Here is a 23,320-nt window from a genome sequence, read left to right on the forward strand (position 1 = left end):
GTGATGCATGAAATATTGATAACAGTTGAAGCAGTCCCATCACAAGTCTTAGTTATTCACTCAATATTTATTGCTGAAAATAACCAAATTTTTTTTTTAGCTACAATCCCTGCAGGGGGAAGACTGGTGCTCTGCAGCAGCACTAAAATCAGCCTTTTTTGTTTTTGTTTGCACAGAGCGGAAGACATTATGCGTCTCATGAACAGTGAATTCACAACAGTAGCTGATGCTTGCAGGCTGCAGCACGTATGGGCTCTGAAGCTGAGGGTGATTAAAACAGCCTGTTCTCCTTTCCATTCTTTAGGCTTTGAAGGGGATGATTTTTCCCCTTTGGTCCCAAACTGCCCCTCCTGCCCCCCCCCACCAAAGTAGTTTAGATTGGTCGCAGTCTTGCCATGTATGTACCAACATACGATCACCCCACCAATGTTTCTGCAAATGAGTGTTGTTATAACAATGTTAATTATAACAATGTTTTTTTTTTTTTTCTTTTTCAATTCTTAAGGGATAATGTAAACAGTTAAGTGCATAAGCTTGTTGGACACAGACATTTCTGTCTGACGGTGCAGGTGATGGATGCATGTTTCTCAGAACAGCTCTTTCTTCAGTCCTGCGTGATGATGGATGCAACTGGACTGAGTCAAATTGAGAACCAAGTCTCGAGCTGCCTCGACATCATTCTCAGTGTGACTGGTAATCCGTTACCTCCGTCACCGTGCTGCATTGGATCTCGGGGCAGAATAACTTATTAAAAAAAACAACAAAAAAAACACAGTAGTCAAAAGGATGCACACAAATAAGCTGCTCACAAATACAATCATTAGCTGTATTTTAATGAAAAGCAGCTAGACTATTTGGCTGTTCCCAAACATATGCAAACTGTCTTTTGTTCTTGCCTTCAAAAACACATTGTCTGAGGCCTTTAAACATTAGATGAAAAAGAGAAGTTTCTTACATTCAGCTGCAAAGAGAAACAATTGTCTTTAATCTTGAAAGTAAGCCAAACATGTGTAGCATCACAGTTCCTTGGTAAAGTTTCGTTCAGTTCCCTTTTGACACATTTGCAATGCTGCCGACAGCAGTAGTGTACAGGAGGAAGGCAAAAGTTGGGTTTCACTAAAGCAGCTGGTTTACTTAGTAAAGGGTTAATTTATTTTAATATTTAGCGATAAATGACAATTATCTCTGTAAATGCCAGCAACTCATTTAAAAACAACTGTCTTCCATGTCTTAGCATGATCATTTTTTTTAAAAACAGTCTGCTCCAAGCCAGAACCCCTTTATTTTTTCCATTTTGACACACTGCAGCCTCATGCCTTATCCTTCTCTAACGCACACTCAATACCCCATAATGATTAAATGAAAACAGATTGTTCTTCTTTAAAGGCTGCAGTGTGACGGGGTCTGAAGACTTTCTGAATATACACTCCATAAACATTAAATACCATCTATATTCTGTTCAGAATAAATTTGAATGATTTCTAACAAAGAATTTCATAAAATTAGTGTCAAAGTAGTCATATTACTCTCCCATTATGGCCAGTTGTGCAGTGATGAGATGATCTCCCTTTTGTAAATCTTTTTAACGTGAACAAGTACAGACAAGTCTCTGCTGCAGGAGTAGCTCCTGTCATTGCACTTTCAAGGAAAGGGCTGTGCAAATCATACAAACACCACTCTGCTCTTCATCTTTGGTCCTGTTGGGTCATTGTTGGAGACTTGCTGTTTACAGCAGGGAGAGAGTTCTCTTTGCGCTCAGTGTCACTGAGGTAAACAAAGGTGGCCTGCATCAGTCCATTCAGTCTGTAACAGGGCCGTAAAAGCACTTAAGATTAAAAAAAAGTTGCATATAAAAATCAAATGAAGGAAACATGCAAAACTGTGAAACTGCCATTTCTCAGGCATGCCATCACCCCAGGGCAGGATACCTTCATCCACACATGGACACATTTGCTTTGGTGGGATGTCAGCTTCGGAGGATATGAGCAAAGGCTTTTTCCATCTGCGCACTTTTCACAATGCAGGAGCCCCAGTATGCAGATGGGGAATTAGGATGAGTTAGTTAACCAGGATGTCTGCTAGTGCAACTTTGAGGTGGAAGCGATGATGGCAGCTGTGGGAGGGACTGAGGTGAAGGGCTGCGCGGGGATCACGCATGTGGCTCCCCCGTGGAGGTGCAGCCGTTAGCTTTGCTCTTGCTCTTATGCTTGCGGCTGAGCATGCGGCTAAGCGTGGCGGTTCGGCTGGCTCGCTCCACTGCGGCCGGAGACTCCAGGTAAACCAGGTCATTGTGTGACTGGCTCATCCCCGGGTCCTTGCGCTGGTGACGTCGCTTGAAGAAGAGCTTGGCGCTCTTCTGAAGGAAGCTGCCTATAGCAAAGAGAAGAGGAAGTGGTTACTGAAGACTTCCTGAGATAAGGATACGGTCAAGACCACATTACTCAAGGCTAAATAAACTTGAAATAATGGACCAATACTTGGATAATAATTTAAACGGTGAAACAGCATTTGTTTCTACTGAAATAAAAATGGATGAAGTGAAAAGAAAATGTATCATGCTAATCCCCTTGAAAATGGCCATGTGATCATCTCGAGCCCTGGTGCCTTTTTCAGGTGCAGGGTCTTTTAGGTCATATTTTCCCATGATGCTTCAGGTGCTAATCCTGTATCCAGAGCCAATACTACATTTGGGGGGGGGGGGTTCTGCCCTGAAATGGACCTGCATATTAAAACTTTAGACTTTAGATAAACTTTAGACCCAGAACCTTATAGCACTGAAGATTTCTTACAGGGGTGTTCTGGTTATTTACATCTGCTTTTCTATCTTGGTCATCTCGGGTTAATTTCCACAACAGCTTATAAAAACGCCTAAAAGCGTGCAACATCAACAGATGTTGAGCTAAAACTGGCGAAGCAGACTTCCTGGTCCAACTGAACCAGAGAGGCTGCTCTCACCGTTGGGGATGGGTGACACACCTGAGCAGACTTGAGTTGACTACTCTACCCGTAGATTGATTGTGACCTGATAACGTGAACCTCTAAGCTCAGTGAAATCAAAAATTAAAAAAAAGAAGAAAAAAAATTTCTGGGCTTTGTGTAGTTAATCGAAAGGCAGGTGTAGTCCAAACAGAATGCAAGCATCATTCCTTTCTTTCTGCATATAAACAATCACTATAACACTATAGATATTCTTAACGTGGGTGGATTAGTTTAATCAGCTTTAAGTAATATCAATTAACACTATGAAAATTAGATTAGTATGTGATATGAAGATAGACATTAGTAACATCCAAAATGAAACATTTCAACTGATTTAGGCTGAACAATATACTGAACATACCAATCTTTTATTATTGTATTGTTGTTCTGAGATGTCAGATGTTCATTGTCTTTGTGATATTTTATAATGTGGATAAAAACCTGATTGGCAAATCAAATTGCAGTTGAATGTGCCAATATATAATTCACAGCCCTTATTCTATATTGGTCAGCCCCACTACTTTCTAAAACAAGTACTTTAATATGAGAGTATCTATATATTAAAATCTACCAGGGAGTAAAGAATGTATCTAATGCCATCTACTCTAATGCGAGCAGAAACTACATACATGAATACGAAGGAAACTATAAGTAGCTCACAAGGTAACTTACTCATCAGGACAATATGTGTGCTGAGCACTGCTCTCCTCTGAGATGGCAGTGACAGTTCAAAAAGAAAAGGTTCAAACAGTAGAAAGGAAAAAAGAACACAGAAACAAAACTACATTACTGAGGAACAACAGTCAAACAGATACAACCGGCCACGTATCACCACCAAGGACAGATTTTAGTCATCTTAAGATGCATTTTGGCAGCAGAACTTTTTCCAGGAATTAGGGTCTTAAGGTCCTTTTTTGCTTCCAAATGTTGCCACAGAAAAACCCAGTGTTAAACAGAGTTCAGGAGGAACTACATCCCCCAAACTGCCCTGGCAGGGAAGACGTTTTGATGTTATCTGGACTGAATACTCCTGACTGGCTGAGTATTCCCAGAATATTAATGCCACCTTTCGCCTCAAGCCTCTTGCACACCGGATGTGACATTTGCAGCACAATTATCAGCAGGAACTTGCAGAGTACAGAGCAGTGCAGAATTGTTGGTAGGTGGGAAGCCTCTGGGATGAAAGCACTGCTGCCAGAAACAAAGATGCATCTGTCTCATGCTAATAAGCACTAGCATTAACCCCACTAGTCAGAAGCAGCAAGGAAAAGGATGACTTTGCAGTTAAAGAATGTTTTTCATAGTTTGTGAAGGACTCCATTCCCATCGTGACTGGATCAATGTTTACTTTTGGCTCAGTCACCATCCAGCATGGATCCCTTGTGTTTACTACATATGTCAAAGCGTGTAGCAGTCAAAGTTCACTCATTTTCACTTTGACTGACTGCGGCAAACTAGCAAAGTCACCAAGCTTCATGCTGCACGTGTGTTTTACTTCCTCCAGTGACAAACTGTCAATGTGCTGTGCAAATCCTTGACATGAACAGGTTTCAGAGTGCCGTCCCTGCTGCCATCACTATGCAAGAGGCTTAACTCGTATCAGGTTATGAACGATTGCAAATAAATCATTTAATTTTAAGTTGTAGCACAGGATAACTTTTATGGCTTCTTTAGTCATCCAAGAATACAAGGGTGGTTACGTTGGCTCCAGAATATCCAAAGAGAGAGCTTTAACTGTGGCAAGAAAGGACTGCATCTAGGATTTCAGAAGGGCACGTAGTTAGTATTTAAAAACAGCACAAATGACACCCCCAACCCCCATTATTAGCTTAGTGGACCCCTCCTATAAATATATATATAGGTTAAGTCTCTTTCATGGCGTGGTTCAAGATTACTCTTGTCCGGTCTTCTGCTAGGTCATTCGTTTCTCTTCTGCTTCTGCTTTTTGACGCTCTAAGTGTTCCTGACAGGAACACTACTGTAGATCTGAGAACTAGTTGCACCATTTGTAATGTGTGAAAGAGTGCTGTAACTAATAGTTGGCGTAGTTGTCCTAGGAGGCAACTTGGATGGGAGTCCAAAGTTACTTTGGCTGGTTTTCTCAAATTACAAGGACGGAAGATCATCACAGCAAGAAGATCCTTCCTAAAAGTAAGCAAATATTCCTAGAAATGAAACTGATATTTTCACAGAGATCCTGCTGCTTTAATTTTAATTGAAACGTGCTGCAATGAAAGATGCTCTCTGACAAAATGTTTCTGCAGTCTCTTTCTGTGCCAAAACTCTAATGTGCAATTGAAGCTGCACATTATGGACATTCACAGCTTTTTTCAGTCAAGCACACTGCTGTGGGTGATGCACAACGCTCCCTGCAAAGGTTAGTTCTAGGCTTCAGCATGGATTTTAAGTTCAGTTTCATTAAACGTGTGGACTGGGAAAAACAGTTGTTCCTTCCTTGCTGCCAGCTTGTTAAATCATCTATGTGGCATTTTACTGGGATAAGTGCTCTACAAATGCTTACGTCTAGCTGTTTTTACAACATTTATGTTCGGAGGCACAAATAAACCCACACAACCCCCCAAAAATGTGAAACATTAGAAATATTTGTAAAAAATATAGGTAAAGACCCCCTCTAGACTGTTTTATAGACTGCTGTGTGATCACCATGGCAACAACACAGCAGACACATTAACAGACTTGATTTATTTACTGCTCAGTAGATCTTGATAGAAATGCCAAAGAACCATTAAAAAAATGTTAACTCCTTGAAAAAAAGCTCTAGACCTTTAAAAATATGACTTGCTGTTTGCTGAAATGCACCTCATCAATGACTTCTCACCTCTTCTCTTCTTGCAGTTAGCCTCAGCTACACACATGGAAAGTGAAGTATGATTTAGCTCCTCTTCAGTTTGGCTCTCCCAGTCCACTTGAGGCCGGCCTAGGCCAGAAGAGCCTTCCTGGGGCTCAGACCCGTCTGGAGGACTACTAAAACCTGATGCAATCGCCGCGGTCACATCCTGAGTGGAGCTGCTCTCCGACATCGAGGCATCCATTGCTGCGGCGTAGCCTGCCATCAGAGCCAGCTCGTCGTCCTGAGACAAGGGCGTCTTGGAAATAGAACATATTCCCATTTCAAAAACTCGTTTCTTTTTCAGCCACATTCCCACTGGCAATGTGTTAAGATAAAAAAAATCAATTTCCTACAAGAGGCCTCTCATGACGGTGTGAAATCAGCAGGCAACAAACACTTGCTGTCGACCAAGTGGAAAAGAGAAACTTCATGTCACAGGGGTGCCATGAAGTTTGACTAACGGTCATTAGCACACTTACTTTGGCGATGCCTGAGATGATAATTGTACTCTTCTTCACTGGGGACTTGAGCTTCTGCTTGGCAGACTGGTGGAGTTGTCGGATGGCAGCTTCAGCCACTGGGTCAGTCCCATTGAGCATCAGCAGTTCAGTGTCAGAGGAGGACAAGGCCTTACTCACAGTGGCTCCCATCATGGACGCCTGCTCCGAAACCCGGCGCTCGGTGAGCTTTGGCTTGTTGACTGCTGGGTTCTGGACAGGATCTGAAGAGGTACAAAACAAAATAGTCTAGGTATCCCTTCCGCAGGCATGCCATGTGGGTCTAACAGGTTTTATACAGCAATTCTTATGTTAAATTTAATACCAATTAAATACCTTTTTCACTACCTTCAGATTTTTTTTTAAAAACTGTCACAACATTAAGTGTTAATCACGAACCTTTTAACATTAATACAGATTTTGACCTATAGAACACTATACAGAACAGATTTATAGACTCATTGATGTTGACCAGATGTTTCACATTTATTTCACTTTGTGAATAACAATAAAATAGACTGCTTAAAATGTAAAAGTTAAAAAATAATACCAATTTAAAAAAAAAATAATACCTCTGACAGTGAATTTAACACTTTTAATGGCCTTAAATTTGGCAATTTTCATTTATCAATTTTTAATACTTTTTAAAACCCCGCGGAAACCCTGGTCTAAGAGCTGTGATTTTCAACCATTGGTCTGCGGGAGAATGTCAGGTGCTGTTTGAGATTCAATCACTTTTTTTGGATGCATTAAGTGAAATAGAAATGTACTGCAAATATTTGCCATTGTTAAGCGCTAATGCCTAAAGTTTATTGACCATTAGTGGAATTAAATACTCTTCCAATTGAGTAGGTGAAAGTAGGTAGCACCCTAATGCAGAAAAAAGTAGTCTAGATTACTAGATTGATTGATTACTAGAACAAGATTGTGATGAAATAAGTATATTGGAATTAGGCTGACATTTAAAATATCTGTAGTTGTACCTGCTGCGAGATTAAAAGGAAAAAAGGTTGAAAAGCATTTTTTTTTTTTTTTTTAGATATGACACCAGATTCCTTCAATATTTCTTTCAAGGTACACAACTGTCTATTGTGCTAAAAATTAAAGTAACTTTGGCATAATACTTTTTTTTTTTTTGAAGCAGCAACATTTATACAAGCTGAACACAGAATTTTCAGATAAGTTTGCTATAGCTGAATTGCGTGATAGCAGAAAGACAGACATTAAAGACTGAAAATACCACAATGGTCACTGGAATAACTTGAAATAGTCTTGTGTAATAATCAATAATATTTACTGAAAACTGTCGAATGCAAGTCAGACAGTGCTTTTGAACTGTGATTCAACAGGGAAAACAATGTGACCAGAGTGACATGTTAAATTAAAGCGTATCCCATGATTAGCATCACACGTGTCTTCGGTGAGTCAGTCTAACTACAGTATGTAAAAGACTATTTAAAAGTGGTCACTCTGCTGTTTGGTTTCATGGTGTTCACTACACGGAACATGGGCCAGAGAAAGTGAGTGATGTGACTGCAGTTGTAAATTTAATTTAGGGTCTACAGGACTGAAACAAACATCCCTGGATGTGGATGCAAGAGGAAGATGTGACACATGGATGAGCCACATAATACTAATACTACTGTCATTTAGCAGATGCTTTTATCCAAAGCGACTTACATCTGAGCAAACAACACAAGCAAGAAATCACATAGGATATTAGCATCTACAAAGTTCAAAACAACTCCAAATCCAGGAAAATCTCTGTCAGATCACACCACCCATTACTGTTGGAGCCAAAGTGGACGACCAAGGAGGATTCCACACTTGAAAGCAAATCATAAAAAAAGCCAGAATGGAGTTCCTCAACATTCAAAGACAAGAAGAAATTAGCTACTGTGGAACATGGGGGAGGCTTCGTTAATTTATGAGGCTGCTTTGCTGGTACAGGCTGTCTTGAATCTATGCAGGTACAATGAGATTTCAAGACTATCCAGAAATTCTGGAAACAAATGTGCTGAAAGATTGGTCTGAGTCGTCTTGGTCTTCCAACAGGATAACGACCCAGAAAACAGATCAATCGCTTAAGCATGGCTGAGAATGAAACAGCTACTCTCATGTGGCATTCTATGAGCCTTGATCTAAATCCTACTGAACATGTGTGGAAAATGCTGACCATGCAGTCTGGAGAAGAAACGCTTCAAATCTGGGACAGCTGGAGCAGATTGCTCATGAGGAATGGACCAAAATATCTGTCCACGTGTGCAGCGGTCTCTGAGAGTTACAGAAAATCAGTTGACTGCCTCAAAAAGTTATACGACCAAACATCAAGTTGAAGGTACCATCCCTTTTGTCCAGGCCAGTTTCATTTGCTTTTTTTTTTTTTTTTTTTTTTTATAAATAATACTGTTGAACCACAAGTCAATTCTCATTCAAATTATTTCAGTGAACATGGTGGGATTTTATCTTATTAATGGAAGGGTACCAACAAATTTGTCTACATCTGTAGCTCCTTCAATCTGGTTACAACCTCATCAGACACCTAAAGTACAGTTTTAGCTCTTGGAATTGCCATTCAAAAGTTAAAACAGAAAAAAGTTGTGGGCTCGAGGAAGTTTTGGGGGTGACAGCACTTTGTTGTGAAATTCACAATTTAAGCCAGATTTAGAGGACGTTTTTGTATTTGCTTTCAGAAATAATTAATTTCTCTCAGACTCTTAATTCTACATGTTTGACTAAAAATTAATTTAATCTTCAGACTGGTCTCAGAAATCTTCCTGCCGTTGACAGAACCAGTTGTGGGGCAAATTCCTTCTTGGGCTCTGACATTCTTGGCATTCTCAGCATTCTGATGGTTTCCAGTGCAGTACCTATGATGAGCGGGAGAGGTCGACCCGGCTTGCTCTTCACCGCGGTGATGGTGGTGACCACCGTGCCACAGGGCATGACTGTGCGATCCATCTCTACCCTCTTATTGGAGGCTGGAGTGGGAGGGATCCAGGACCGTACCTCACTAGGCTCCAGGTAGGTAAACTTCACAACAAATACAGAATTTGTGTGAATGAAAATTAGTCATTTCATGCAATTGTACTGAATCTTTGGGTATTGCAGTCACTGTTTTAACTGAGTGGACTTACATCAGTAGTAAGTGATCCAGTCACTTTGTCTTTGGTCATGAGTGTAAAAGTTCGCTGTCCTTTAGGCTGCTTCCTTATGAGATCAAAAGCCACAGACACCTGACCTAGTAGCGAATCTGATAAAGACACAAAGCATGTGATTAAGTTTTATAATGCCAAAGCATGTGACAGTCACGACCCATTAACATCTATTACAGTGGTTGCAACATAAATATGCAGAAGCATTGTGAGTGTTCCTTACTTTCTGGAGGTTGTCCATCATTCAACAGCTGAATACTGAGCTCTTTTGATCGTCCATTCAATTCACTGGTGAGACAGTAGAAGAATTGGAATGTGTGTAAGAAAAAAAATGAAGACATTTCTGCAAATACAATGATGATGTAAGGTGAAACCTACAAAATAAACGGCTGGTCCCACATCGGATTGGTTGTGTTCTTCAAAACAGAGGTGTTAAACTTCTGAGGAGGGTCATCTAAGCGCAGTGCACACAGAGGATTTAAGCTGCCTATAAAAACAAGAGGAAACATGTCACTCAGTATAAAAATTAAATAAAATAAAATACAAAAGCCTACTGTCATCCAACAGCTAAAACTACAAATTCATACATCAATCTCCAACAGAAAGGAGGGTCTTGATGAATTATCCATGATTTAAACGTGTTGGTTTAGCAGGAAAGCTTCCAGACACAACACTGCACGTAACAGTACACTGGGAATAATCTTGTTGTGCTTCGTCTCTGGTGTAGAATAGAAACGAAGAAAATTACTTGAGTCCCGAAAAGAACAAACACACAGTCAGAGAATGAATCATCACAGAAAATACAAAAACAAAATTATACTGGATGATGCTTGGAGTCTAAAATTTGAATCACTAGTTGCTATTTTGAACACTCACTCATGAATTCAAAAATACCATTTAAACACCTGAGTGTGCTGGTTTCCTTCTGATAACAGAGGCACGCTCATGTCCAGTCGGCATTATTACTCCCATATCCATTTTTTCAGAAATACTGACATATCAATTTTTATTTTTAAAGAAATATAATCAAACAAATACGGTAAATAACATGATGAACTAGCGAAAAATAAGTGAATCTGCTAACTCTTGGCCTTTGTTAGTGGCTGCTCAGATCACAGACTGAGGTATGAAATAACAGCAATGTCTAAACTTTTCATGGTTTCAACAACATTTAGCTGCTGATGAAAACTGTTGTTTCCCTGGTTCACTAGTTTGTTTCATGAATGTTGATTTGATGTACATTTTTATAGCAAAACAAACATGTTATGTGACGAAACTGTTACTCTAAGAGGACTGGGTTGTTAAACCTTCACAATTATAACACAAACTCCACAATAAGCTTGACATTTTATGAGATTTCAATTCACTTTCGCTATTATGTACACAACTGCTGTGCACAGTAATCTGAAGCGTCATGGCAACATGACATGTGACAAACCCGGGACCGATATTGAGCAGTAACTCTTGTGAAGTACATCACTGAAGTCCTCAAATTACTTTCACAGCCATGCTCGCATCTCCTGCATGAAAGCTTTACCAACAAGAGTAGATATCCAACTGACCTGCAGCGTCCTCCTCCTGATTGAGTGTGACCCGGATGTTTTTGACAAGCAGCTTCCAGTCGTGGGCACGAGGGGGTTTTGGGGGAGACAGCGCTTTGTTGTGAAATTCCTAATATAGGAGGGGCGAAAAAAAAGCAAAGTACATCAGAAAACAGTGTCACAATAGTATTCTATGCGACGTGAGCGATCAATAATATCCCATTTTTTTCCATGTAGATGCAGCAGAACCCTGTAAAAATTTGATCTTAAATTAGCTTATTCTTTAATGTGAATTCAATTTAAAATACAAGCATGGGTTGTACATGAACGGGGAACATTATGCAGAACAACTCTGTTGACAAAAGGTTTTCATCCATGATTTGCACAAAACGTGATAAACATAAAAACTTTGCTTTCAAATTCTTGAGCAATTTCAGAGAAGAAGTCGTCACAAACATACAGACACAAAACCGAAAGGGTTTAAATATCAGCAGAGCAGTGCGTCTTATCAACTTTCATCATAAATTACTTTTAAAAACAGTCTTTTTTGGCATTGTTGGATAATTGGAGCCTTAAAAAAAATTCTCAATACAATAATACTCCAAAGTTGGAAAAATTATGACAAAATAAATGTGAAATCAGTGATGTTCTGGAGCTGGCAAAGTCGCACTCTCTCTGCACATCAGTGTTCCTGTACAGGATGCGTCACATACTGCTATTTGGATTGGGAGGAATCTTGTCTCTGCCACCTCATTAATTAAATATATGCAATAAACGGTCTTTCAAGTTTTAAATGACTCATGTTGGTTCCTACTCTGAAGTATCCTGTTCAACCTGAATGGTGGGTGGTGATATTTGTTTCAACAGTCATGTTTTATTTCGTCATTCAGGCTGTGAAGCAAACTGGCATATAAATAGGATGCGTTGTTGAAGCAGTTTAATATAAAAGGATGATTGATGGTGTATCAATTAGCTAAACAGTGAATGGAGACCAAATCTAAATAATTTGGAAAATAAGACATTTGAAGAGATGACTTTGGCCACAGACAGTGAAAAGATGATTTTAAACAGGCTAGTGATAATATGCCAGGAAAAAAATTTAAACATGAATCTGCGTGCTCACAGAAGAAAAGGGAAACTTGGTGGATGGTGTGCTGTGTTTTAACACTGACAACAGTTTATAACATGACTATTACAGTTGTATTATCAGAAGTACACAGCATGATGCCATGTTGTGACTAGGCAAAGAAACCATCAGCATGAAACAGCCTCTTCTGTGATGCAAGTAGGACAGTGAACTTAAAGAGATTTATCTGCAGTTACGAGCTTCCAAGTGCCTCATTAAAGCACAGGAATTGGCACAGATTTTTTATTTATTTAATTTTTTTAAATAGACCTCTTAAAGAAATTAGGGGCTCTTTAACGGCAAAAAAGTATGACACCCATCTTTACGAAAAGTACAGATCAAAGTGTGTTTAGTCCGTTTGCAGCATACTGCAAACAGTGAGCATGAATGACAGCTTTTTATCAGAAACAATCCTCGCACTCAATTCAGTTCCATTCAAAAATACTTTAATAATCCCCCAAGGGAAATGAATTGATACTCACATTTAGCTCGGAGGCCTGAGCAGACCTGCAGCTCAGCAGCACAGAGGACCGTGTCACACATAACAGCTCCATCAATTGTTCCTTTATGGCCGTTCTGTCTCCAATGTCCTGGTAAACAGAGCGATAGCAGATCAAATCATACCCATACTGTATCAAAGACTGACAAACAAAACAAACAGCAACAAAAAAACTGTTTCTCACTGAATATTTTTTTATTCTTTTATAAGCAGGGGGTGTGTTTCTTAAACATTGATTAATGTTTAAGAATAGAATTTCCTTCATGCCACAGTGAAAGGTGTTGATATTTGATTACAGAACTAAATCTGATCTCTAAACAGCCCTCAGTGAGTTACACAAATTCATTTCTTCAAAAAAGGCAGGAAATCTTGAACCAAAGTGTGACATTCATTTTTGGCACACTAGCAAAATGAGTTGGTAGATTTAAAGCCAATTTTTCCAAATCAGCAGAAATGATAAACTGGCCTTTTCTGTCTCCCAAATGTTAGTTTTAGTACACTGCACAATCAGTACATGTTGAACAACTCAACTCAAGTCTACATTTTAAGATTATATGCAACATGTTCATCAAATGTTGTTAAGAGTCAAAAAGAAAGTAAAATTGAAGTCCATCATGTTTAAGAGCTGAAATCAACTTCCCAATTTTGACATTTCACCCTCAACCACAACTACCGCCTTCTTCTAACTGTCTCAAGACTTCTGTCACTGATCATCATTTCTTGCTAATGGCTATATTTAGACAACATCACAACATTTGGTGAAGATCACTGTGTTGGTACATTTACTCACCAGTGACCACCTGACAGTCACCCTGCATTTGTCACTCACTTGGTCTTAAAGCAGCACAACGTAACTTTCAGCTTTTCTGAGTTTGGCGGCATCTTTTGGACAAAAGCGGTATTGTTTTACCAGAAAGAACACTACGTTTCCCATGAGCACCAGCGCGTACTGACGGAAAACTCCTGTCCCGTCGCTGCATTTGTTTTGAGAGAACGCTCGGGACGCTTTTCTGTTTCACCAAGTGAACGGATGGAAGGCAAAAAAAAAGATGTTAAACTGCTGGAAAGGAACTGGAATTTACCGGGATACCTTAAACAAGGAAGCCAGGGAGCGGTATATGGAGAAAATAATGATTATTAACGGTCTGGATCCATATGAAATCCCTACTGAAGACCCATGTGTTTCAATAAATTTGTATAATAGTACAACATACAGTACATGTTTTGTATCCCTCTTTTCTTTTTTTTGAGAGCTATATTATGGTGAAGAGGCTCCGAGGCGTGATTATTTTTGTTTTCCTCGTGAGATAATTTTTTTCCTCTGCAGCTACAAATAAGAGTTAATATTGTTTCCTCAACAAACTAGTTTTATCTGAAGATTGGGGTTAATTGCACCGCAGAGAGCTGGCCAGCAACTGCATTTAGCTGGAAAAGTGGGAATAAAACCCGTGTTTTGATCCGACCCCGGTCTGTGTGAGTGTTTGTGGTTTAAGGCTGATTTATGGTTCTGCGTTAAATCGACGCAGAGCCTACGGCGTAGGGTACGCGGCGACACGCACCGTACGTTGCGCGTCGCCACGTACCCTACGCCGTAGGTGTGCGTCGATTTAACGCAGAACCATAATTCAGGCTTTACTGTGTGGAAGCCGGTGCTTGGTCGTTACAGCCGCGATCCAAAGCGAGCCGACGACTCTTTCACTCTTTTACTTTGTTATGTCAGATACTTGGCCTGCGTGGTTCTGCCTCCGAGCAGGAAACCGTTCAAAAGTTAAACCATAAGGATCTTTTCCCCACGTCTGTTGTGTGTGGAGCTGCTGCAGCCACAACGCAGCAACAGGTTCTGCGGAGCTCTGTGCTCCACGCCCCGCCCATTTTCGTCTCGACTGCGAATCGGGAAGGAGGGGGAAGTGACGTATGCCGTAAAGCAGTCAAAGTCGCAACGATTTGTAGTTTTTTAGTGTGGCAGGGTTCCTATCATGCTCCTCAAAGTTACATAGTGCCAGTGAAGGTGATACAGACCCCTCAGACCATGACAGAGGTGTCATTAAACCTGTTGGAAGTTGATGTACCATCAAAATGACTCTGGAAATATGATATTAAGGTGGAAAAGTTACGTAGTGTCGCTTTAAATTCAGATCTAGCCACAGACATGAATTTAACTATAATACAAATTAAACGATTTATAATAAATACAATAAATTAAAGAATGGTAGAGAGCGGCCTCAACTGGGGAGATCTCGAAAGAACAGCTAAAAGCCGAGTGAAATGGAGGACATTTGTCAACGGCCTATGCACCCTAGAGGAGCAAAGGGCTTAAGTCAAGTAAGTCACAAATTAAACGCTTTTGTCCATTTTGAAAAGGAAAAGTATTTTTATGTACAGCTTGAAAATTACCTGTGGAAAAGTAGGCGTGACCTGCAGCTCCTCTGCATTCAGATGAGACACTCCCCAGCTCACCTCAATCTCATCTTCACCTTCTTGCATATGCAGTTGAAGCTGAGGAAGTGATGAGAAATGACATACAGTGCTGATAAATTTCAATGATACTGCATGCAAGATTAAAATAAATCTCATTCCATGAATTTCTTTTGTTTTAATATGTATTAATTAAAATTATAATTAATTATTTTCCGTAATTAACCCTCGAACATAAAACCATTGAAATTCACATGTGAGAAATGTTTCTTAAAGTCAGGAAAAGGTTTCAACAGTTCATCTAAATAGTTTCAAAAAACAAAAAAACAACAACCCTAGTAAGCCCTCCTGCACAGACATGTCTGGATTCCAGTGTAGGATGGAACAGGCAGTATGTGATCCCAAACAAAGGCCTTATCAGAGGGAAGAGGAATGTTGATGGCTCCAGAAGCCCACTGCAGCCTGTATTGATCTTTATGTAATTATATGATATAAATACATTCTAATAAAAGACAATAATGAGAATGATGGGATTTTTAAAGCTGGGCCACATTTTCCAGCACTTGAACACGTAACTGTTAGAGAGTGAGATGTAATCTGCTGGGAACACGCTTCATGAAACCAAACATTATACAAGAATGAAGAAAATAAGTCAAAAGGTTTGAATCATTGTTATGAATTTAGATATCTCAAAACCTGTGGAAAACTATTCTTAAACCTGAAGGTAAAGCAGCAAATATGTCTGTATCATTTGCCAAGTATAAGCAATATGAAATGATGGATGCTTTAAACCCATTTTTCCAGTGATAGTTCTTGAACTGCCATCTAAACAGGGGAAAACAAAATTCCCTACTCCAAAGAACATTTTCCTGTTCCAAGAGCAGAAATACTGAATCTAACTCAAATAACTGTTTGTTGCACAAAAGAAAAATCTTAGAAAGTCACAGAGGAAACTGTTTAGCAAGTGATCACACGAGCCATCCCACCTGTCAACAAAAGGTATAAGCTGGAAAGGAGATGAGCAAAAAGGTATTCTCCAATAAGAAAAGCCTTCAGTGTTGTGACTTTTGCTTACTTTTTCTATAAAACATCCAAATTAAATTCTACAGGAGCATCAGACCCAAAACCAATGACTGGTCAGAGAGAACTTACAACAGCCACAAAGAGTTAGCCTGGAGGACTGAGTGAGAGGTCATAGCTTTTAGAAGCCAACTACCTCGTAGGGCTGGGCGATATATCGAGATTTTAATATATATCGATATATTTTCAAACACGATATATTTTCAAACACGATATGGTACGAGACAATCGTTTATATCGATTAAAAAAAAAAAAAAAAAAACTTTTTTTTTTTTTTTTACATTTTTTTTTTAATGATTTTGATATAGCTTATTTTGTGACAAATTGACTTGAATGTTTTATTTGAGATTTGCACAAATGTTTTGTTATTTGCACAACTGTCAACCTCAGTGGAAAAGTCTGCCTGTTACTATCTACATTGTATTAATTGCACAGTGTATTTTAATTTAATTGTTATGCAGGAAAGGGATATTTGTTTTATTTTATTCAAGAAGCATTTTTATTCTATATATGCAGGCAGTTTATTTTTATTTCATTTGTTTTATACATTTTGATATTGTGCAGACCTCTGTTAACAAAGGTACCTGTGTGACATTTGGCACGAGGCTTTGTATTAAAACTGATTGTTTTTTTAAGGGTTTGCCTCAGAAAAAAAATTAAGCCAACAGAGATGCTATGCTATAATGCTTTGGGGGAAACCCCAATTAAGGCACAGAAAAAATAGAGATATATATCGAGTATCGCCATTTAGCTAGAAAATATCGAGATATGACTTCTTGTCCATATCGCCCAGCCCTACTACCTCGTAAAGCAAGAAAAATTCTGATGCTAACAGACTAGAGTTAAAGTTGTCTCATGTCCAGACTATTGGCAAAAACAACCAAAATAACTCCCATCGCACCCGTCTATATGGATAATCCTTACAGATACTGTATATACACACACATGTGTATAAGAACCACTGAAGGATCTAGTTTCCAACCCATTTTTCCACTTAAGTGCTGAAGCCTCTGAAAAAAATAAAAAAGAATTAATTTTCTTTTAATACAAAGTCCCATAAATTTCTTCCCAAGCATGTGTCCATTATTTATATAGTTATGTGAATGATGGTTCAGAGGCAGATCCAGCTGCTGTGAAGTCAGATCAGATACATGAAGACTGTTTGCATTCCAAAGAGGAAGATTAAACGAGGACACATGTGACACGAGCGTCCCTCATTGCTTGCTGCAGACCACGTGATGCAGCAATAGTGTATTGAGCCAAAGTACACTCAACAGTTCACCTTAGAGTACTGGATAAATGTTTATGTCCATATATTGTACTTGTTTGGGGTCCCTGTCCTCTATATTTCAGCACTCTTTACACGACAAGCCAGGGGGATTCTAGCTTGGATCTCAGTCAAACAAATGTTCCAGTGGATGGATGGATGGAAACATTTGAAAGGACTGACTTTTCCAGACTAATCCAAAGCAGTGATAGCCAAAAAAGAAAGCAACAAGAGGATTCCATCACGGGCTTGCAAGAATAATGGATTTCTAATAAAAAACAAAACATAAAAAAACGGGCACTGCTCCTGACTTTAGCCTCTCCGTCTTTCATGCCGGCCGTAGCTGAGGCAGAATGAGCTTAGGAACGCAACAAGCATCTTATTGGTTTAAAAATAGCCTTAATACAATCTGGTTAGCTTATCTGGCCATTTACTCTCTGCATCAGTGTAGATTTAACACTCAACCTATGAACAAGATGAACGCTTTACAGAGCTTAATGTACAATACTATCTTAATCTCAACACCTTAGGCTCCACTTTATTTCAACAGTACAAGTTCAAAGTTAGAAGAGGAGCACCAAGACAAGAAAGAGAAAATAAAAAAAGAAAATAAGAAAGAAAGAGAGAATAAGAAAGCCAATAAGAAAAAAAAAAGAAAAAGAAAGTTTTTATTTTAGAGATTGACACTGTCAGTTTTAAGAAAATAAATTGCTACAATTTCCAGGTAAGAAAAAGGTGTTTTTTTTTTTTTTTTAATCATCTGGGACATAACAGTTCCATCACTCCTAAACAGACCCTGCACAAATTAAGCAGTGTGCTTTTTTTGCAGAAATTGACATGAAACGGATATTAAATCCATACTTCTTCCTACTCCTTTTCGAACATAATCAAGACTGCTGCGGCTACCAAAAAAAAAACAGTGTCTCTCTATGGAGCTAGAACAGTCTCATAATTGCGCTCTTATGATTGGCTGAAACAAAGGAAGACATCTGATTGGTTGCACATCCTTCTGTGTTAAAAAAAAAAAAACGTATTTGTGGATCGAGTCACGTCAGGGGAGTCTCAAAAGTCACGCAAATCCAGCGCAGCTCACAGACAAAAAAAAAAAGTTTGTAAATCAGGTTATATTTGTGTGTGCATCAAAAATACATTTGTATATCTTGTCCTACGCACGTGTGAATTGTTCTGTGCATTTGTGAAACGGTGTGTGCATTTGTGAAACGGTGTGTGCATTTGTGAAACGGTGTGTGCATTTGCGAATTATGAGACTGTTCTAGCTCCATATCTCTCTTGTATTCATTATTTAAGTATGTTCAAGCATGTCTGTTACTTACAATATCATGTTCGAAATAAAGACTTTAATTGAATTATTACTGATAAACATGAAAATAAGTCTTTTACAACAAAAAATAGAAGATTTTTAGCCTTTTTAATATCACATGTTTTTTTCCTCAGAGGCTGAGAAACAACGTGTTTTTGTGAACAGTTTTGAGTTACCCAAATAAGGTTTTAGGAGGCTTTTTACAATGAAGCATTTGGTCTTAACTAGTTTCTTTGGGACATTTGCCAGGCACAGGCAGATACTCCAGTCATTTACTCTTGTGCTGCTGCCAGCGGTGAGCAAATGTTGAGCTGCACATTACATTTAATAAACTCTCCCATTAAACTAACTACAATGACTTCCAGATGAAGTAACCTTGTTTTCAAGGCATAATTGTTAAAGACCATTATCATAAAAGAAAATTGTCTATTTTCATGAAATACATGACTTTATAAATATATTGGATTTACCTGCAGCTCTAGTGGGATTATACATGCAGTGTATTTCCAGGGATCTGCTGTGGATGTCGATGCTACACCAAAAGAGAACTGCAGTTTCTCTCCAACCACACTGCAGCAAGCCTCCTGTTGGAAGATGATTGTCATTAAACTGAAGCATCACTATTGACTGACAAAATAAAAGCAGGAACTGCAATCAACCTGCAAGCTTCCATATGAAATCAATTCAATAAGGAAGGATAAATACAGAAAAAGAACTTAAAACTACAACCTTCTATTTTAAAAATGAAAAAGCTATTGAATCATAGTATGGTATAGAATTGGAACAGCACCCACTTCCCCAACTAATTATATATATTTTTTTTCTTTCAACTGTCTGCATGTATATTAATGGTTACCGGTAGTACCAAGTTTTTTTAAGTTCAGGGTTCAACGTGTCTGCGTTATAACGGGGCTGATTGAAGCAGCAGGGGAAAGGGGGATTGAGCCACTGGTCTGTTTGCACTTGGTCTAAGCAGATGAAATCATTCATATCATTCCTTAATCGTGTCATTGCAGCAACAATGCAGGGCTGCAGTCATTGTTGCCAATTTTGCTGCATCTAGCTGTAAAAACATATTTCACGCCTTAAGTCGTGGGGAAACTTTGCACCCAATCAAATAGTGCCATCTTTGAATTCATGTGGACAATACCTTTCAGTTTCTTTTTTTTTTTTTTTATAAATAGAATACATTTATGTTATTCTGCAAAAAATGAACAAAACACTAATCTGAGAGGAAAAGGTCTTTAGATCAATAACTTGCTGCAAATGATCACTGTTGGTAAAGTGTTATTCTCTTATTAGAAACTCATTTACTCAGCACTCTCATGTTGATATCAGTGCAGGGTGGATGTCTGTCAGTTTCAGTCCTAGATCACAGTGCAGGAAAACATAAACATAAGGGCTTTGCATTCCTGTCTTTCTGTTTGTCCTCAGGGCTCAGCATCGCAGGTATATAAGCCTCTTAAACACACACACACACATACATACACACACACACACACACACATACACGCACACACACATGGGTAAAAATAAGCCTCTGTTCATTAAACTCGCCAGATTCAACAACAGTGCACCTGGTCCATATCATGACAATCACAAAGAAAGAGCTGAGTTTGCATTGGAAGCACTGCAAAGCTGACCATGCCAGGAACACAAACAGTTTGTCACTCTCTGACCTCTCGGAAAAATAAAGGCTCTCTGGCGGCTGTTTGGTTTCCATGCATTGTGCAGCGGATTGGCACAAAATCTTTACAACTCATAAAAGAAGAAGAGGCAACTTTTTTCCTTTTTGAAGCAGAAGTGTTCACAGTGTATTTTAATTATCATAATGAGCGTGTGGAATCCTGAATTCACATGAAGGCTGTTAATATGTCAAGCCTAAATTAATGGGAGAAATGCCTGCAACAAATCTGGCAGGTTAATGAGTTAGTGCTTCTCTGCTGCTGGCTGAAAGGCAACGTGACTTTTCAAGTAGCTTCCCTTGCAGTGTAATAAAGATGAAAATGACCTGGGAGCCAGTTTCAATTTACCTTGCCCAAGGCAGACTTCTGAAAGCTGGAAACTTTGCTAACTGCGAGTTCTGATGTCTCGAAACCATCTTCTTCAAATGTCAACAAAACAGCTCCCTGATGAATAAGAAGGCAGAAACATCAAAAGGGACAAATGATTATTGAACAGTTCACAGATGTTAAAAAGTGTTACCAATAAGTGAGCGATGCTACACTGGAGTAATCGGCAGACTTGGCGTGCTCACTCAAAAAGACCACAAGTGTGTCACTGGGTGCCAGTCCAAAAAACATGTAAAAAAAATCAAAATCCGACAGCACTCACTGTAAGTACAAAACTTTTAATGAATGGTTAAATCACTGCACAGCAGCAGAGAATCGGACGCGTTTCAGCCTACAGCCGTCCTCAGCGATGTAATCACTGATGTAATCACTGGTCCAGTGATTTAACCATTCATTAAAAGTTTTGTACTTACAGTGAGTGCTGTCGGATTTTGATTTTTTGATGCTACACTGGAAACATTTGCACTAGGAATGGGCGATATTTTACCGTTCACGATATACAGTCAAAAAAATTCCTCACGATAAGAATTTGTCATCTCGCGGTAAAAACGATAAATTCCCATTGATGATGTTTTTGTGTAAAGCTGATTTATGGTTCTGTGTTAAATCAACGCACAATGTACGTGAAGGAAGGAAGGAAGGAAGGAAGGGAAAAAAGAAAGAAGGAAGGAAGGAAGGAAGGAAGGAAAAAAAGAAGGAAGGAAGGAAGGAAGGAAGGAAGGAAGGAAGGAAAAAAAGAAGGAAGGAAGGAAAAAAAGAAGGAAGGAAGGAAGGAAAAAAAGAAGGAAGGAAGGAAGGAAGGAAAAAAAGAAGGAAGGAAGGAAGGAAAAAAAGAAGGAAGGAAGGAAGGAAAAAAAGAAGGAAGGAAGGAAGGAAAAAAAGAAGGAAGGAAGGAAGGAAAAAAAGAAGGAAGGAAGGAAGGAAAAAAAGAAGGAAGGAAGGAAGGAAAAAAAGAAGGAAGGAAGGAAGGAAAAAAAGAAGGAAGGAAGGAAGGAAAAAAGAAGGAAGGAAGGAAGGAAAAAAAGAAGGAAGGAAGGAAGGAAAAAAAGAAGGAAGGAAGGAAGGAAAAAAAGAAGGAAGGAAGGAAGGAAAAAAAGAAGGAAGGAAGGAAGGAAAAAAAGAAGGAAGGAAGGAAGGAAATGAGCAAGAAAGAAAGAAATAAAGAATTCCCGTTGATGATGTTTTTGTGTAACAAACATGGCGGATCTGAGAGCGAGATAGATTTATAGTTACAAAGGTGGAGTTGAATTGGTATTTTTTTTTAATCGTCATTTTTATCGTTATCGGGATAAATGCCATAAATTATCGTGATACATTTTTTAGTCCATACCGCCCATCCCTAATTTGCACGTGACCTGACTTGGCAATTCCAAGAAACTGGAAAATAAAGTAGATGACTAAAAAGTGGTGCAAGAGCATTAAAGTTTCATACTGAGACTGCAGTGGTAAATGCATTGTGTCCTGTTGTGGTTTAATATGATTGGAAGTAATGAGACTATACAAAAAAAAAGGTTTTATTTGATTACATATGAGATTTTACAGTTCAGTTATATAACAAGTTACACTTTCACTATTGAAGTCACCTGCCACACAGTGGAGTGTTTGTGTTTGTGATCATGAGACTCACCCCACGCTTCCTGGACCTGTCATTCAGAGCTCTGCACCAAGCTCCCCTCCAGCGGCTCCTCCAGCTCCCCAGTGACAGGGCCCAGCCCAGCAGAGCGGCTGCTTCCTCCTCCTCATCGTCCCCCGCTGCTCCAGCTTCACTCCCAACAAACCAATGCTGGAAATACTGCGCGAAATATATGATGAGAGTAACGAGGGACGCGATGAACAGCGTGACCATGCAGAGCCACTGCGGGTCCTCCAGACCCACAAACACACTGGAACTCCCCAAGTCGGACATTCTTCGCAAATGAAACACTAGTCACACCTTTCAACGCCTCATTTGAGAAACTTCACAACATCATAGTGACTATCCGGTTAAGGGACGGCGAAATCAATGAACACAATCTCCATTAACTGATAACACTACTCATGTCCACTCCCCTGCAAACCCATGCTGCTCCGCACAAGCTTTTCAAAGACAAAGTTCACAATCTAGAAAAAAAGGACGATGATATACGAGTTAAAAAAAACAACAAAAAAACCCAGCACAACCAAACATTTCTCATTAAATATTTAGTTTTTAGCTCAGTCGGCTAATCTTCGTGGCGCCCGCTTTAACTAGCTATTCCTCAGTAGCTAGATAGCTTTCAAAGTTTCTCAAAAGGGTGTTATTCTCAAAGTCTGATGTTATATTCCATCGGAGGAGCTTGTGATATGGATCCAGAGTTCGGCTGAGACATCCTGGAGGTAGGAGCAGAGTCCTGGCAGAGGGATTTGCTTTGCGGCGTGTGTGACTGAACAAAGTTGACTTATGGAGACGGATATGTGGCAGGACTGTAACTCCCACAATGCACCGCGACCACTAACCGGAGTATTTTGTTGTCGTCTTTACACAAAGTTACGCTAATT

At 39.3% G+C, this 23,320-nt stretch overlaps 1 protein-coding gene across 2 annotated transcripts; it reads right to left on the bottom strand.

The window, feature by feature from the left end:
* Window positions 1-812: 812 nt before the first annotated feature.
* On the bottom strand, window positions 813-23,233 carry LOC133459854 (C2 domain-containing protein 2). 2 transcript variants are annotated; one of them, XM_061740192.1, is made up of 14 exons: window positions 22,431-23,233; window positions 20,765-20,860; window positions 19,202-19,315; window positions 15,043-15,144; window positions 12,632-12,739; window positions 11,045-11,153; window positions 9,861-9,969; window positions 9,706-9,770; window positions 9,465-9,580; window positions 9,198-9,360; window positions 6,310-6,551; window positions 5,819-6,086; window positions 3,652-3,688; window positions 2,155-2,370 (listed from the first exon to the last, which is right to left on the bottom strand). In XM_061740192.1, the coding sequence occupies exons 1-14, from the start codon at window positions 22,707-22,709 to the stop codon at window positions 2,286-2,288; spliced, it is 1,893 nt and encodes a 630-aa protein (XP_061596176.1). In that variant the 5' UTR covers window positions 22,710-23,233; the 3' UTR covers window positions 2,155-2,285. The 2 variants fall into 2 exon arrangements, with proteins under 2 accessions (XP_061596175.1, XP_061596176.1); XM_061740191.1 differs by lacking the exon at window positions 3,652-3,688 and having other exon boundaries at window positions 813-2,370.
* Window positions 23,234-23,320: the final 87 nt, after the last annotated feature.

This window comes from Cololabis saira, chromosome 14, assembly GCF_033807715.1.
Source record: "Cololabis saira isolate AMF1-May2022 chromosome 14, fColSai1.1, whole genome shotgun sequence".
Lineage (NCBI taxonomy): Eukaryota > Metazoa > Chordata > Actinopteri > Beloniformes > Belonidae > Cololabis > Cololabis saira.